This window comes from Euleptes europaea, chromosome 6, assembly GCF_029931775.1.
Source record: "Euleptes europaea isolate rEulEur1 chromosome 6, rEulEur1.hap1, whole genome shotgun sequence".
Taxonomy (NCBI): Eukaryota; Metazoa; Chordata; class Lepidosauria; order Squamata; family Sphaerodactylidae; genus Euleptes; species Euleptes europaea.
This window is the reverse complement of record NC_079317.1, coordinates 104,548,083-104,566,497: the sequence shown is the minus strand read 5'-3', so window position 1 is coordinate 104,566,497 and position 18,415 is coordinate 104,548,083. Positions and strand designations below refer to the sequence as shown.

The 18,415-nt window shown below is 44.4% G+C and overlaps 1 protein-coding gene across 1 annotated transcript; it reads right to left on the bottom strand.

Annotated features, from left to right (window-relative positions):
- Positions 1-165: 165 nt before the first annotated feature.
- Positions 166-16,600, bottom strand: LOC130479806 (MLX-interacting protein-like). The gene is made up of 16 exons (XM_056852243.1): positions 16,239-16,600; positions 11,588-11,694; positions 11,185-11,267; positions 10,984-11,094; positions 9,814-9,855; positions 9,475-9,628; positions 7,553-7,648; positions 5,000-5,037; positions 4,296-4,752; positions 2,293-2,529; positions 2,056-2,132; positions 1,832-1,954; positions 1,599-1,726; positions 1,113-1,236; positions 806-935; positions 166-371 (listed from the first exon to the last, which is right to left on the bottom strand). The coding sequence occupies exons 1-16, from the start codon at positions 16,574-16,576 to the stop codon at positions 166-168; spliced, it is 2,451 nt and encodes an 816-aa protein (XP_056708221.1). The 5' UTR covers positions 16,577-16,600.
- Between the last annotated feature and the right edge of the window lie 1,815 nt (positions 16,601-18,415).

Sequence of the window (18,415 nt, the reverse complement as noted above, 5' to 3'; positions counted from 1 at the left end):
GGGGATTAAGTGGGACTTGTAGCTCTGAGCCTTGTTTTGCGGCTCTGCAACCCCCACCTAAGGTTTGAAGTCTACATTTTGTTCTGTCAAAGAGGGAGTTAGCTGGCCAGCAATCCCCAGAGATTCCCTTCTTTGTAAAGCTCGGCCCCCATACGGTCATGGAAGCTAGTGCTCTGCTTTGCATGACAGAGGAATTCCTGAGTTAGAGCTCCTGCTACTGGCATTCTTAGTAGCATCAGGGGCTACATGAGGCTGTATAACAGGAACCAGTGGAGGACAAGAGATGGCCTGCAGAGCTTGTTCAGGCAACTGGGCTGGCTGCGTCAGTATGGATGTAATCTTGCTAAGCTGCAGGAGCGAGCCAGAGATAGCTGAATGGAGAGGAGAGGGAGAGAGAGAGAAGAGGATATTGGTGAGTCCTGAGCATGCGTCCAGAAAAGATAAACTGTTTTGAGAATGCATGGAAGACTCTTTAAACCAACAATACAGCCTAGCATTCCAGTGCCACATTGTGGGCTTTCCTGGGACCCCAGGAGCCTTGGATGCAAGGCATGGAAAGGAACAAAGTGCTGGGAAACAACTTGACTGATCAAGAGACTAAGAGTCAATAATTCTGAGCTCCATTCAGCTGGAGCATGGGCATACTGCAACTGTGGCTCTCACTTCCTCTTTGGTCCTCAGTTATCAAGAGGCGACACACAGGACACCTATACTTAAAGTGAGAGACAGTACAAAAGCAATTTCTTAAATATTGCAGCAGAAGAAGCACCCCTGAACAGGAAGGGGGAAAGTCCTTAAGGCATACCAGGGCGCAAGATGGGCAGGGTGCAGTGCTGCTCCAACCAACTCAACACCGACTGGAAGAATTCCTTGATGCCGCCTGTGCTCACTGTCCTGGTGTAGCTCTCAAACAGTGGCTTGATTACCACACTAAACTGCAGGTTGAAAAGAGTTAAGGAGCTTACACAGCCAAGCCTCCCACTCCACACCCCACTTTTAAGCACTCAGCGGGGCATTTTTGCAGCATCAAGCCTCGCAACCCCACAATTTGCTCACTTTGCTGCACCCTCACATCCTGCCAAGTTTCTCTGTTCCCAGCTGCCAGTGGATACAAGCCAGAAGCGCCAGTCCTGTGAGGTGCGCTGGCGCACATACTCTTCATAGAGCTGAGAAGCCTGATCTGATCGTGGTGGTAAAACAGGAGCTCCACTGGGTGGAAGCTGATGCTGGAACTCACTGTAGGAAAAACAAAAACAGGACAGGCACAACCCATCCACATTACCTGTCTTCTCGATCTATGACAACCCTCAACCCCTTAAGGCCACAGGACTGGTTCCAGGTTTTGGAGGGCCCCAGGCAGAGAGTGCTTGGAGGCCCCCTGTCCCCCTGGCACAATCACACCTGCCTCCTCCCTGGTCCACTGCTTGAACACTGCCCCTTCCCCACCCTCTGCCCACTCCCCATTTGTGCACTTGCTGTTGCTGCTTGCACCCCTTTGCTCATAGGGGAACAGCGGCAGGCCCAGCAGGTGGCCAAGAACCCTGGCAGCTGCCCCACTTCAGGGGATGCTGGCCCTGGCAGGCCACTCCGCAACTCACTCGATGGCTGTGCTCAGCTCTTCAATTTCACTGCGCAATCTTTCTACTGTTGCCCGAGCTTGTCGGTGCTCCCGCTGCAGTCTCCCCACATATGTCACACTCTTCTGCAGAAGCACTGCTTTGCTAAGCTGGGGGGAGAGTAGATATGTAAGAGGGGGCAGAAGAGCAAAGAGAACAGGAACAGGCCTGGCACAGCCACAGAGCCAATGGCCAGGAAAGAGGAGAATATGTACCTTTGCACTGGTATGATCAGATCCTGGCAGCACCAGAATGGCAAGAGTGTTGAAGCCAGAGCTAATGACCATACGCCGGGTGTAATCCGAAGAGGCAAAAGTGGACCTTCGGCTTCCCCGCAACTGCCAACCAAGTCACAGGATTTCAGACACCAACCAGATCCCTGGCTATACATCTGATCTTGCTCCATGCTTTTAAATATAGTCTAGACATTCCCCATTACCTTGGCAGTGGGACACCTGGACATTTCCTGCGGGCTGCAGAGAGTCCTGTCCTCAACCTCCTCCTTGGTTTTGGAACCTGAAAAGAAACCCAACAATACTGGGAGAGGTAGGCGATCCTTTAAGAACACACCCTATCATTCCCCTTGGCATGGCATACTGACAAATCCATTGAGGATGGATGAGATATTTCCAAGAAAGGGGACTAAGCAGCCTCACACACTCCCTAGCCTGCTTACCAGTGTCAGGAGAGGCTGCATTGGCAGCAGGCGGAGACTTCTCTGTTCCAGAGACTGAGCGCAACATGACATTAGCAGGGAGTTCTGGGGTGTCACATACCTGTGGAAGAGCATAAAATAAGGGTATGAGAGGAGCCGGATAAGAATGTGGAAAACAAGGATGTGTGTAGATGGCACAGGATAGTTTTCTCACCTGTCCAGAGTTCATGGCTGGAGTAAGGGGCAGTGAGGCTGGACCTGAGGATTTAAAAAAAATCTTTTTGCTTTCTGAGCCTCTATGACTTCACCATGTGCATACAAAACCTGGTTACTAAAGAGACATGCCAGGCAACTATTGAGGTCCAATCTAGCTGCTCTTTGATAAACTAGATTCTGGTTACTTCATCAACCAAGAAATTTCCCCAGCTCTTAAATACGAAAGTACCCCAAATAACTGAAAATATAGCCCAAGCCAAGAGTCTCTAGTGAAATCAGTGGCATCTTACCTAATGCAGCAGCTAATGAACATCCCTGACTGAGAGATATACAAATCTCTTATAACATGTATCCAGAATGTCTAGCTTCTCCACACATAAAAGCTTCTCCTAAAATTCCTGCATGCACCATCCTGTTCCAGCCTGGCAACCACTCCACTATCCACTTACCATTGCTGGGCTTCTGCACCTTTAGTAGTACAGAAATGGACTAGAGAACAAAGTTCTGGAGATAGTTTTAGTGGGCAGCCGTGTTGGTCTGCAGTAGAACAATTAGATTAGAGTCCAGGAGCACCTTAGAGACCAACAAGATTTTCAGGGTAAAGCTTTCGAGAGTCAGAACTCCCTTCTGGAGGTGTAGCTTCTCATTTCATAATGCTTCTTTCTTAAAAGAAGCATTATGAAATGAGAAGCTACACCTCCAGAAGGGAGTTGACTCTCGAAAGCTTTACCCTGAAAAGAAGCAATACAGATCTGCTCTTCCACTTCAAACCAACTAAGAACAGCTTGTTCTGTATAGCTTCTGATAATCCTGAGACTGCGTCTTGAATAAGAATATACATTTTAAAAATGAAAAAAGTTCATAACTAAAAAAAACTTTGCATCCTAAGTTTTTATTTCATTTCATCCAGTGATTTAAGGTTGTTGTTTTTAAACCTATACTACATTTGGAACAACATTCTCATTCTTGGTTAGGTTTTATCAAGATAGTTAAAGTTGCTTCACACATCAGCCTTAAACTGCAAAAATCTCACCTGTTGCTCTGAAACCTGCAAGAAATGGAACTATTTGTTATTCGGTGGCCTAGCCTATTTTTCAAGAGGATGGTTGCTGGCGATGATTCTGCAAAGACACCCTTTGTATGAGGATATATTAATATACATTATCAGTCAGTGCAATGCACTGTTGATACACACCTAACTCAGAGAGCAATCCTAAGCAGGTCTACTCAGAAGTACGTTCCATCTTGTCAGTGGGACTTACTCCCAGGAAAGTTAGGATAGTGGCCTTGGTCTCTATAGATAGAATCTAAATCTGTAGGTAATGCAGGCATTGCTATTCAGTGCATGAAAGATCAAGCCACAGATAATTTTCAAGGGTTACAATAGCTATAAATAGTAGAAAACGCTCCCCCTAGTCAGCGACAAGACCTGTCCACTTTCTGTATAGAAAATAGCTTCTGTTTTTCTTGATTCATGAGTACAAAATTAAACTCCTTATTAATTCATGAATTTGTTTAAAACGTTTCTTAGAGACATTCCCAAAGTAAAAAAATCTAAAACCTCCCTAATCTTCCCAAAGACTACCAGAGACAGGCTAGATCAGACAACAAATCTGGGAATAAGAAAATCACTCCACCCCACCCCTGAAAAAAGAAAGAAAAAGAACAAAGTATATGAGCCCCCAGGATGTCAAAATCCACAAGGGAAGCCCCACTGCTCCCAAGCCTTACCCTTTTACATCTCCATCAGCACTTCCCCAATTCAACTGCTCCTTTTAAACTGACAGCCTGTCCTGGTAGGAACATACCAGATGCAAGCAGGCAGGTGAGAAAGGCACTGGGAGGTGCTGCCTGATGATGAAAAGAGGGTGCTGGAGCAATCCGTGGTAGCCGTCTGGCCCTTCCAATCTTGGTTGGGGGAGCAGCAGTAGGCACAGCAAAGGTGCCTGACGATGTGGATGAAGAGGGTGAGGAGGGCTTTTCTGACCCTGTGTGGTTGATGACTGAGAAGACCAAGGTGGCTTGAGGTTGGATATGCAGGACCTGAGAAGCAGGCAGGGAACTGATCCTCACTGGAGAGTTGGGGAAGAATGGCAGGAAAGTCTGCTGTCCATTCAGAGGTTCAGGTGGCTCCACGTCCAGGGAGATGGGAATGGGCATGAGAGAGTCTCCAGGTGGTGGAAGTTCCTTGAGGTCAGTGGTAATGGGAGACACATCTGCGTCACACTGACTCAAGGCAGTAGCATCTGTTAGTAGTGTGTGAGCCTGGGGTGGGGAAAAGAGGGGACGAGTCAGGTACAGTTCTTTAGTCCAGGCTTGGGTCCACCTGGAGAAGTCTGCACTAGGCATCACCATGCATACACAAACCATTCCAGTTGCAACTGCAAGAGCTCCTGTTGTGCAGCTCTTTGTGATGCTAAAAAGAGGCAATTCAGACCCCCAAATCAGGCACTGACCACCAGACAAGTCCAAGAGTTGGGACAGTGGTATTAGATAAATTGCTGTTCTTTACCTGCACAGTTGGCTGAGAACGACAAGAAGTGATGAAGTCTGTGAAGAAGAAAGAAGAAGCAAAGGTACATGGCTTGAAGAAGCCAAAAAGCAGGCCCGTCAATACAGAGGGACATGGGGGTGGGTGGGAATGTCCCATTATAGAAATACACCAGACCCCCTCTCTGAATATAAGGAGAAACCATGCATGCAGTTTTCCAGTCAACGCATTTACTGACTGATTTCACTCTCAGCTGCCCTGTCCTATAATCTTTCATCCCTTTCCTTCCTTCTTTTCATCTGAGAGCACTAAGCAGAAAACTCTGTGAAATCTATACCATTTTTGGAGAGTGTCCTTTACTTGTAGTAGGGAATTTGCAGCCGAAGCAGATGGGACAATGGGAGGGTGGGGGCAACATGACATCAGGGAGTGCTCTGTCCTGATCATTAATTGTAAGCCACTTTGCTATAACCTGCATGTATAAAAGAATGTGCGCTGCTGAGAATGTGCAGAATGCCTTTTCCTTACCAATGAATAACCACTATCAAGCCCATATCCTCACCTCTCTCAAAATCAGGAATTAGGGCTAAAGGACTAACGGGGCATAACATTCAAGCAGTTTAGAAACTATTACCACAGAAAACACGTACAGTACTTCAATTCAAAGTACTTCAAAGAGGGACCATAATATCAATGCAATCTGATGCCCCATTCACTACTTCTGCTAACAGCCCAACAAATACTTGAAAAAAATTGATGCTAGAAATGCAAAAGGTGTCTGGATCTAATCCACTATCAAAGTACATTTGATGACCACCTTAAAACATCAGGACAGTCTCTGGCTGAACAGGAGAAAGCTGGCCAACGGGACAACAGATTCTTACTTCCACTCTTTTACTCTGAATCTCTTCTACTCTCCTACTCTCACAGCAGTCTCGGCTCAGTGGTAGAGCATCTGCTTGGCATGCAGAAGGTCCCAGGTTCAATTCCCGGCAACTCCAGTTAAAGAGACTAGGCAAGTAGGTGATGTGAAAGACCCCTGCCTGAGACCCTGGAGAGCTGCTGCCAGTCTGAGTAGACAATACTAACTTTGATGGACCAAGGGTCTGATTCAGTATAAGGCAGCTTCATGTGTTCATGTGACATCTGTGATGGCATTTAGGTTTCAGGATGTGCTCTGAGAAGTAGAGAAGCAGCAACTATTTTGGTTACCTTTCCTAGCTGCTGGAATAGATAAGAGGAGCTTGAAGGAGTCAGAAGAAATAGCACAGGAAGCAGAGTTGAACCACTGGAGACCATGACAGACTGAGGGAGAGCTAGCTGGGCTGCCTGTAAAGGTCCAGGCAAAGAAAAAAAGAGAGAAATAAAAGGAAATAAAGCAAAAAGGAGTATGAGAACATACTGGATCAGATACAATAGCCGTGGTACTGAGACACATGTGGAACAGTGGCTGGAGTCAGATTTGTTCTGCGACAACAGCCACTATAAAAACACACAAATTGGATAATCATATCATACCTACACATTCTAAACACACACTCTACACATATAATGGAAAAGCAAGGCTAACATCTTTCCAATTTACCTTTGTACAATTTCTAGCACAAGGCAGAGAAGCAGATAGTAGGATGTTTAAAGTGATCAGTTAAATCAAGGACTCAATTATGATTTTTCAAAATGCAGCTAAGATAACCTTAACACACAAATATATGAACTGCCAAGAAGAGAGTTATAATGTTATGTGCATGTTGACTAATTTAGTATATTTTAACTTGTCTGCAGACTGGCAGAGCTCTATCTGGACATATAATGTTCGCTCTGTCAGATTTCTATTCTAGTCTTGTGTGAACTACAATCAATGGCAGGTAGGAACACAGGCTGTGTTTGCTCTCGCCAGCTGCATCTTCCAACCAGAGCTCTGATAATTTCTGATTCTCAAGATCACGAGCCATCCTTTCAAAACCCAGTGTCTTCACCAGTGGCTTTTTAAAATAAGCAAGAGTTAAAAAAAAAAATTCTAGGACTTGATGACACACCTATCACATTATCTCTCTAACAGTTGCTTTAAATTGCTCTCTAACCATGGGAGCAATGCAATATGAATGAGACAATTCTAAGGGATACTACACAGATTATGGCAGCAAAATGCATTTCCTCATGAATATATGCTTTAGGGAATTACAGCTAATCAGGAGTTCCTTGCAGCATGTACTCTTGTTCTGGAATGCAAATGTGACACTTCATGTTTAAAAAATATGACCATGCACTTAAAATAGTGGCTTGTACCCTACCATTCCACTCCAAAAGTCTGCCGCCTTCCTTCAGCCAAAGTAGCCTAATCTACAACAGAAGTGACTATACTGCTGAAGGACAAGCCACTTCTGTTGGAGGAATGCTTCTCAGAATGGAAAAAGGCTTAACGCTGAATACAGTGATAGAATACAAACAACTGTAGGCAGCAAACCTAAGAAATTATACAAATTTTTTAGGGACAATATATTCCCTCTATGAGCTGAAACACCCAATCACCAAGCTTAATTTAGTCATACAAATACAATGACTCTGTTATATTACCTTGAATAGGGTCCAAGGTATCCATGAACTCCTCTCCAAATATGGGGTGCAACTGAGTCAAGGTGGGTTGGATCACGTCAGCATTGCCCTGGTGGCCTGAAGGCACAAAATGGGAAGAAAGATTAAGCACCAGTCAGCCTGATCCAGAAGAGGACATTGTCCTTCGTCACACAACCCAGGACCAGGCTTCATGTTTACATACTATTTATTAATTTATTATTAAAACATTTCTTTCATTTATCCTCTTGGTTCAAGGCAACTTACAATAATTAAAACATCCCCAGCTGAAACAAAATATAAAAAACAAGCCCCCAACCCCCCCCCTTAAAGGACGCTTGCTGTTCAAACCCCCTCAAATACCCTGACAACAGGCAGGCCTTGCAGCGCCTTCTGAAGATCTCCAAAGAGAGACCCCCTCACCTCTTCATTTTCTTACTTCCACTCTTCTTCTCTGTGGAAAATCACATTTTCCCAATTTGTTGTGTTGTTCAATAACTTTATAAATAATTTGGATGAAGGAATAGAGGGGATGCTTATTAAATTTGCAGATGATACTAAATTGGGAGGGGTAGCAAATATGGTAGAAGACAGAGCCAGGATACAGGATGATCTTGACAGGCTGGAGAATTGGGCTAAAACCAATAAAATGCATTTCAACAGAGATAAATGTAAATTTCTGCATTTAGGTAGGAAATATCAAATGCATAATTATAGAATGGGGGAGACTTATCTTAGCAGTAGTGTGAGCGAAAAGGATCTTGGGGTATTAGCAGACCAAACACTGAACATGAGTCAGCAGTGTGATGGGGTATCTAAAAAGGCAAATGGGAACTTGGGCTGCATTAACAGAAGCATAGTGTCCAGATCACGTGAAGTGATGGTATCGCTTTACTCTGCTCTGGTTAGACCTCACCTAGAGTATTGTGTTCAGTTTTAGGCACCACAATTTAAGAAAGATGTAGATAAACTGGAACGTGTCCAGAAAAGGGCAACAAAGATGGTGGGGGGTCTGGAGACCAAGTCCTATGAGGAAAGGTTGAAGGAGCTGGGTATGTTTAGCCTGAAAAGGAGAAGACTGTGAGGTGATATGATAACCATCTTCAAGTACTTGAAGGGCTGTCATATAGAAGATGGTGCTGAGTTGTTTTCTGTTGCCCCAGAAGATCGGACCAGAACCAACGGGTTAAAATTAAATCAGAAGAGTTTCCATCTAGACAGGAAGAATTTTCTAATAGTTAGAGAGGTTCTTCAGTGGAACAGGCTTCCTCAGGAGGTGGTAAGTGCTCCTTCCCTGAGATTTTTAAGCAGAGGCTAGATGGCCATCTGTCAGCAATGCTGATTCTGTGACCTTAGGCAGATGATGAGAGGGAGGGCATCTTGGCCATCTTCTGGGCACTGGGTGTGTGTGGGGGAGGTAGTTGTGAATTTCCTGCATTGTGCAGGGAGTTGGACTAGATGATCCTGGTGGTCCCTTCCAACTTTATGATTCTATGATTCTTCAGGAAGCCCATTCCACAGAGCCAGAGCCACAATGAAAAAGGCCTGGGCTCTGGTTGATGCCAGACGGGCCACCCTAAGTGGTGGGATAGCCAACAGATGGCTGCCTGATGACCGTAGTTGGACTGCATGCATGTCTATGATTGATATCTAATACCTTTTGGATTATGTATTTGAGAATTAGAAAATCTATATTGTCATTTAAGAATATGATGTATTAGTGTGGTTATCTATACTGACTTGATGACTTGATGGCCATAGTTGGCATACAGGGACTTATGGAAGGAGACGGTCCTTCAATCTGCACTAAGAAGTTAGGCCCACTAAAAAGCTTTGGGGCACAGCAAAGATTTAAACATAGGATTCTTGGAAAATGGTGGCAGAACCATGAGTTGGATGGAACAGGCAAAAGCACTGACTCTCACCAAAGCCACGTAGGTTGGGGCCACCATAAGGGTTCCTGCTGGAGAAGATGGTGTCCAGGAGTGCATCTAGATCATGCAAGGGGTCAAGGTCCATGGGGTATCCACCAGCCATTTCATTGTACTGTTGGACCCCTGAAACATCATCCACTACCTCCTGTTGAGAACAAGAAGGAAAAGCTGTGAACTCCAGTATAACTTTGGGCATACTCAAATGAAAGACAAGAATGCCAAATGGCAACAGCAACCAAGCTACTTTAGTTCCAGCTTTCACCAAATAGGAAGGGGAATGTGTAGGACCCTTATTTCAGAAAGGGGCAGAAGGAAGTATAAAAACAGCACCTGAGTGGAGCCATAAACAGGTTTATCTATCTTCTTTTGGGCCTAAAACAAAACAGACAGGATTATTATAACTAACAAAGACATAGAACAAGTTCTGAAGGTAATGTATTATTGTTTTAAGCAGAGGAAGAGCAATGGCCAGCCCTTCCAAACATACTGGGAGTTCAGTGAGCCATCACAGGCAACAGTCATCAGGAAGGATGGCTGGGTGATCAGCATACGCACACGCCAGAATAAGACAATGAATTTTAACAGCTGGGGAGGATGATTTGTGAATTGAACAAAAAAGGAACAACTATAACAAAAATCAAAAGCAAGGAATGGGAAGGTGCAGAGAAACAATATATATAAATATATATATTATCAAAAGTGAATACAAAATATTCTGGTCTACGTAAAATATCAAAACAAATCAGAAATGCATGACCAGAAACGTTTTGACCATGTCTTCTTCAGTGGTCATCAAATATACAAAATATACCACAATGAAACATTACTAGGATACAAGAAATATGTAATAAGTAAAGAACCGGGGCTGCTCTGAATAGCAATGTGCAGACCTCATCCTGTAAGCAATGTTAATGTAGCAAACAGCATCCACAGGAAAAAAAATCTTGCTATAATGCTCAGTCCTGGCTCCAAAAACATACAATCGTATTCTTTTCCGTTAGATAACAAATGGCTTGTTACTTAGTACATAATTCTTGTATTCTAGTAATTTTCATTGTGGTATAATGTGTATATCTGATGACCACTGAAGAAATGTTCAAAACCCGTCTGGTCATGCATTTCTGATTTGTTTTGATATGCAGACAGAGATATTTTGTATTCACTTTTGATAAAATACATTTTTTTATATATTGTTTCTCTGCAACATTCCATTCCTTGAGAATGGTTTGTGGGTCAAGGGACATGGCAAGCATCAGACAGAAGGACAATCTGCTAGTAACTTCAATGCTAGGCCTTCTCATAACTACCAATTCCAGTCTACCATGGTCTGGTATGACAAAAAGAATCTAGAGAAGCCACCAACTTGCAAAGATTACTTATGCACTCTCTGAATGGACTACAAGACTTCCCTTCAAGAATCAAGTGTGAAGACAGCCAAAACGTAAAATGTTAAAGAGGGGTGTAAGGAATACAGCACACCTTACTAGACATGGGACTTACCCTGGTATGGAAGAATGTCCTCCTCTTGGGAATGAATGTCCTCCATTTGTGATATTCCCTAATGACAACTCCAATTTGGCGCTTCCAGTACTTTCCCTCCATAATGACAGCCTTCAAAGTAAGAGGCAAGGAAGAGATCACAGACAAAGGGGCAAAGAGAGGATTTCTGAGCACTAAGGCTCAAGCATAAGCCTTGCTCACCTCAGGTATGCGGTGCTCATCTACATCATTGCACTCCAACGGAGTCACAAAACTGCACACAGGGTTTTGTCTCTTCTCCACATCTGTGTCCAGGATGAAAGAGAGAAAGAATTGTGCAGCTGCATGCAGACTCAAAGAAAAGGCAGGAACGATAACTGGTTGGAAAGAAGCCCCAAACTACTCCAATCCTAGCATCCACCAGAGCATTCAGGTGTTGTAAAGCCATAAGCAACTTCATAAGAAACCTGGTCAAAGTGATGTTTTGCAGGAAATTCACTCTTCTGCTGCAGCAGTCACAGAGACTATTTCCAACATTACAGGAAAAGGAGTCCCCCTTTGAAAACTCTCATATGAACTGTGGTTAAAGCCAAGTCCTTGCATCACCCTGCTCCCAACTACTCACACTGTAGATACCAGGCCCTCCAGATGGCATTATTGAGACGAATCTTGTCACGTTGCAGCAGTTTCAGCCCCTTGAAGGTTTTCCACTTGGGAGAGACAATTTTCCCACTACAAATGAGAAAGATTATTATTATTTTTTTGCAATACTTGGATTTCAAAGGCAAGTTGGATGAGGCAATGAATCGAAGGAAAGCAAGAGAGCCCAAAACACGTTTGGCAAGACTATCTCTCAAACAGGCCAAGCTGAGAAACAGGCATTACTATTCTTATTCTATGTAAAAATAAAAATAAAAAAAATTAGAGAATGTCAGCTGTAGACCACAGCTGTTCTGTTATTTGTAGCTCAGGGCTGCAGTTCCTTTTTTGACCACTGAGCAGCTGCCAGACGGAGGGGCTGTATGCTGCCATAGTTTTTCTAAGGAGCCATGTGTCTTTTAAAAATAATAAAAGACAGGGATGCAGTGCTATTGATTTATATGAGAAGGAGGGGTTGATGGGGGGCACAGTGATGAGGGTTTGGAGAGTGTGTGTGCTTCATGCAAACATTTTTGTGTGCGATACTGAGAAAATTTACCAAATTGCATAATACTTAATGCATGTAATGGCCTTAAAACTGTCATGATAAAATAGTTCTATTTTGTAACAAACTTTAAGAGATCCTGCTGTTCTTACAAAACTGTTTCTCCCATTCAATGTAAATGCTTAAGACTTTGTCAATGAGCAATAAAGGTTGATATATGAGGAGGTTCCATGGTCAGATCATGTAGTCTTTAAGGCTCGGGTTGACATTCTGCCCCGAACCTGTTTGGGCGGCGAGCTGATTTATGCTCACCCGCGGAGACTCATGGATCTGGTTGGATTTCAGGGGGCTCTGCAGGATCCTATTGCCCCTGACGATTCCCTCGATGTGCTCGTTGGAGACTGGCATGACCGGCTCTTCACCGCCATCGATGAAATTGCACCCCAGTTGGTTGAGAAAAAGCTGGCTGCAGCTGAATCCAGCGAAGATGGAGGTCCTGTGGCTGGGCTGGCTTGGGGTGCCGGCTCCCAGCTCTTGACAGTGTGCAGCTGACATCTGCACCCGCCGTCAAGAGTCTGGGTGTGATTCTGGATGCGTCCTTGTCTATGGAGGCCCAGGTCACAGCCGTGGTCAAGGCAGCTTTCTTCCATCTACGTTGGTGCCGGCAGCTGGTGCCCTATCTCTCCCGCCCTGACCTAGCCACAGTGATCCATGCGACAGTCATCTCTAGGCTAGACTACTGTAACTCGCTCTACGTAGGGCTGCCCTCGAGACTGGCTCCAGCTGGAGTATCGGATCAGGTTCAAGGTGCTGGTTTTGACCTGTAAAACCTTACATGGTGTGGGACCCTCGTAAGAGTGTGTGGCTGTTCTCGACGAGAGCCAGGGCCTTTTTGGCCCTGGCGCCAGCCTGGTGGAATGCTCTGTCTGGTAACATCAGGACCCTGCAGGACCTTAAAGAGTTCTGCAGGGCCTGCAAGACAGAGCTATTCCGCCAGGTCTATGGCTGAGGATAGCAGAAAATATCATCTGCTGGCCTCTCTATTACCCCTCCTTCCTGTTATATTGTTGATGTCAACAGAGGGGTAACCTGCTGCAAACACCCAGCAATGCGAGTATGGTTAGGAGCCATTTGAAACTTTGTAATTTTGGGTTTTAATTGGGATTTAATGTTTTAAATTTAGATTCTTATTGTTGGTGTAGTGATGTTTTTATATGATGTTACCCGCTCTAAGCCAGCTTCGGCCGGGGAGGGCAGGTTATAAATCACAAAATAAATAAAATATATATACACTGTAAAAAAAAAGCCCCACCAAGCATCATCTACATGCCACATTTACATAATGTTACCTTCCAGCCATTTAACTGCACCATCAGAAATCATCTGCCACCCAAAGGACCGGCATAGAACATACACTTTCCCCATTTTACTGGTAATTACAAAGACAGACTAACAATGTCTTGGAATACAAACTGATCACAGTTTGACTGAGTGTCATATAAAAATAAAGCAAAAATGTAGTGGCACTTTAAATACTAACAACATTTATTTCAATATGAGCTTTCGTGACGATGTTCATATTGAAATAAACGTTGTTAGCCTTTAATGTGCCCCTAGATTTTTGTTTTATAGGAATATAAACTGACACTGGCAGCTGGCGCTCCCTCTCTAATCAAAAGCAATGTTAGTTGACATCTTTGCCCTCCTAAGGACCACGTGAATGTGCACAAGCATCCTGCATGACAATCCACATGCCAAGTGTCAGGGGGTACACTGCAGACTGCTACCTTGCACTCTGCCCTGCAACTAAACCTGGCAGCAGCTTTACTGGGCAGTTGTTTGAAAAACAAAGAGGGAGAGATCAGAGCCTTGTGTCCTCCCTTCCTCTCAATAGTTGCTTGATTTCTTTTGGGGGAGGAAAGAACATCAGAAATGTTCTCTTACTACAAAAAAACACCTCAAGTTTTAATCTGGAGCTGGGGGACAAGTTTGTCTTCCCAAGCAAAAATCTGCCATTTCTTTACTCCCATTAAGCAATCAGAACAGTGCCAGGAAAGCTTTATGATAGCCAACTGCCTGACAATTAGATGCAGCTGAAGATGCTGCAAGTTTTTTCTTGGCGGAACCAAAACATGAAGATTCTCAACATGTAGAGGAAAATATCATGTAAGGATTTGTTCCCTGTCAGATGTAAAGTTGATGTAAAGTGTTTATTTTGCTACAATTATATGGGTTGGGAAGCAGACACACAAAATGTTGTGACAACCTTTGATTGTGTGGAAAACCACTAATAGCTTGATTTCAGGACATAAGTAATGGTTTGTTCAGTTGAAAGTTAAGTCAGAGCTCATGTACATTAAATCAAAGTGCTGGAGAAAGGATATTAGTTAAAGCAAACATTGCCATTGTGGCTATTTTCATTTCAATTGCAGGGCTTCCACCCTGATTGAGTCCAATCACTATGAGACATGATAATTTAAAATACTCCAAATAGTTGCCTATTCAGCCCCTCTTTAAAAATCTCCAAGGAAGAACATTGCACAATTGCTCTGGTCTACTTGACTCATGGTTCAACAGCTTCATAGAAATGTTAAAAAAGAAAAAGATACACACAACCAAATCTAATACATTACTTTAGGGTAGGCCTTAATTTCCAACACAATTATAAAGGATGGCAGAAATAATAACTAAAACTAGATTATCTAGAACAAACATGGCTTTCTAATCATTCAAAGTGTTCACAAGAGTTCAAACATGTACATAAGAACTTGATTTGGAAGACAGACAGACAGACATGGGGAGAAATACATGCCTGTAAACAACTCTTCATTAACAACAGTCTCTAAAACATAGATTATTGTAAGGATGTAGTCAAACCCATTCTGTTATCAGCAAAGAAGTAATCTGCAGAAACTGTCACTTGCGTGGACTTTAACACTTTGTTCTCTTGCATGTTTTACTTCTGTAATAACAAGTAGCAAGTGCATGTATAAGATGTCGTTTCATTGCTATTTGAAAATGGTCATGAGAACCATTACAATATACAATAAGAACCCTGTTTATAAAACTTTTGATCTCTTTCACACAAAAGGATCTGACTTGAGACGTGCTTACAGCCCAGGGCAAACAGAGTTTCAAATATAGCGAGGGCAGAAGAAACTGATCTGCTGTAAGGAATGTGCAGGGGTCAGAGATAAGATCTAAGCAGCAAGACATGGTAACACCAATGACCTGGTAACAGAATGGTGGCCTATTTTTTTCCTCCTGGCAAGTACATCATGAGTCCAAACCTGAAATAGTGCTACTTTTGAATGAAGTGCAAAGCAGCCCCCCCCATTTCTCAGAGTGGTTATATTTCTAACCTGCTGAGGCCGGAATCAGAGAACAGTGCAAGGCTGGAGAACCAGGCAAAAGCTGACTTTATTACCTGACTTTATTACCCTGACTTTATTACCACAGGCTCCTTCTTCAGTCATACCTCAATTTCCCACCAACTGTGCAGACACTGTGAAAACTGCTACACCAGCTTCCCTGCTGAGACCATGACACTAATGGGTTGAGGTTGCTCTAGAACTGCTTATGATGTTTGACAGCGGATTTCAATTCAAACATTAAGAAAGACAACCAGGGTCAATAAAACATAAATAATGGAAATGGCCAATGTAGACTCCACTTCAGCTTTACCTAAAGCGCAAGGCAGCTTGGCTAGTGTCACTTTTATTCAATGGTGCTAGTTACCTGAACGTCTATCAAGACTTTGGTTCTTCTGCAACCCTTCTCAGCAAACCCTCACCAGCACTTTTGAGCGGCTGAACTTGCAGGCACCCTAAGCTGCTGGGAACCATTTGCAAAATGCACTCTTCCACTCCCCCTCGCCTGCATGTTGGGCTTGCTGGGACCAGCCCTGTTTCCCCAACCAGGCTCGTCTGCTTTCCTGCCCCCCCCCCTCCTCACCAAGGAATGGAACCAAGGAACAGAAAGTCTTCAACAATTCCCTCATTGTCCACCTTAAAGGTGTGTAATTCTCTTTCAGCAGTAGTAGTTTCAAGTCTTCGCTATTTTCTGCCAGTAATGTAGTATCATCAGCATATCTCTCAAATTGTTAATGTTTCCTGCCCCCCCGCTTCCTCACCTGTAGGCGAGCGTCATGCGCTCCAAGAGCTTGGTGAGGGAGGGGTCGATGCTGAGGGCCCCGGGGCTTCGCGGCCCGTAACGGTAGATCCGGCACGCGCCCTCGCGCACCGGGCCGGAGTCGTAGGTCGCCCCACAGCCCTTCGGCGCCCCACCGTCGGTCTCCCCGGCTGCAGCCGGCCCAGGGCCGCTCTTTCCCCCTGGCCCCGCCAGCCCTGGGCCCACCTGGCCCCTTGGGCTTCGCGGCCCCTCGGAGTCGGGATCTGGGTCGGGCCCGGGCTCGACGTGGGGCTGTGACACCATGAAGTGGCCGCTGTGGATGATCTGGGGGCGCGACATCCCCCTCCCCGGCGCAGGCCCCGCCGCCTCCTCTCTCCTGGAGCATCGCTAGCAGACTATGGGCCACGCAGCCGCCACCATGGCAACCAGGCGCCGCCGCTGCGACCGGAAGGAGCCGCCGCCGCTGCGACCGGAAGGCGCCGCTTCGCTCCCTCAACCGTCGCCTCCGCCAAAGACCAATCGGAAAGCAGAGCCGGCCGAAGCCCCGCCCAGGATCCCATAGCAACAAGGAAGAGCCTTTCTGCGCATGCCCGCCACCTGACAGCCCAAACGGTGAGGCGCCGTGGTCGTTGTAGTTCCCTTTCAACGGCTTTCTTCATCGCAGGGCTGAGCAGTCGACGAGATGGCGGCGACGCCCGGGGGGAGTGAGGAAATAGGACTACAGGTTTCAAAATGCACCGCGGCCCAATGGTTTTAGGCGTAGTTCTCGAGATAGAGCTAAAAGGATGCCGGTAAGTGTAGTTTTTCTTCCACATGCTCTTTGTTACGGTTATTGCGAAATCCGGAAGGAGGAAATTAAAGGGATGTTTCTAGCGCAGGAGTTGTTTCGCCGACGTCACCAGGCTAAGTTTTTTGCTTCGAATTGTCCTTTTTTTTGTCGAAGGCTTTCACGGTCAGAGTTCATCGGTTCTTGTAGGTTATCCGGGCTGTGTGACCGTAGTCTTGGTATTTTCTTTCCTTTTTTTTTTTTATTTATTAAAAATTTTATTGGTTTTTATAATAGAAATTTTCCACAGTAACTAAGACCATATAAACATTACAGAAAAAGAGAAAAGATAAAGGAAATTTCTTTGACTTCCCCATCACCTCTGTCTGCCTCTTAATAAAGTATTTTATCCCAACGTGATATAGTCTGATCTCGATTATTCTTAACTTCATTTAAGTTTCATGTAAATTTCATATAACATACTCTATTGATATAAATGATTATAATTCTTTGGTATTTTCTTTCCTGACGTTTCGCCAGCAGCTGTGACCGGCATCTTCGGAGGAGTAACACTGAAGGACAGTGTCTCTCAGTGTCAAAGTGTGTAGGAAGAGTAATATATAGTCAGAAAGGGTGTGTGTGTTTGAGCTGAATCATTGTCCTGCAAACAGTATCCAAGGTAATTGATACTGTTTGCAGGACAATGATTCAGCTCAACCCCCCCTCCCTTTCTGACTCTATATTACTCTTCCTACACACCTGACACTGAGAGACACTGTCCTTCAGTGTTCCTCCTCTGAAGATGCCTGCCACAGCTGCTGGCGAAATGTCAGGAAAGAAAATACCAAGACCACGGTCACACAGCCCGGAGAACCTACAAGAACCGATGTCCTTTTTTCCTTCTGTATGTTAGTTTTGTCGTGGAGCCTAAAAGTCTTGTTTACTCATAACGATGTCTTGCAATTATAAACGTGCCCTTATAAAAAGAGACGTTGTATATTACCTCAAATGCAGTGGATTTTCCATAAATCCAGAAAAACTCACACATTCTGTTGCTGCTCATTGACTGCAGGAAAATCAACATGCATGTTTGGGCCATCTGACTTCATGATTACATAATAATTCATTTTACTGACAGCTTTTCAATATATGTTCTCAAAAAGAGCATAACGAATAAACCATCACAAAATAAAATAAAATGTATACTTGAATTATTTTAGAGACCAAGTTAGGTTATATAAAAGCTATCTAACCTAACTAAAACCAAAGTCCTATACATAGTGTGTGTTAAGTGCCGTCAAGTTGCTTCCGACTCATGGCGACCCTATGAATCAGTGGCCTCCAAAGTGTCCTATCCTTAACAGCCTTGAACACATGAACACATGAAGCTGCCTTCTTCTGAATCAGACCCT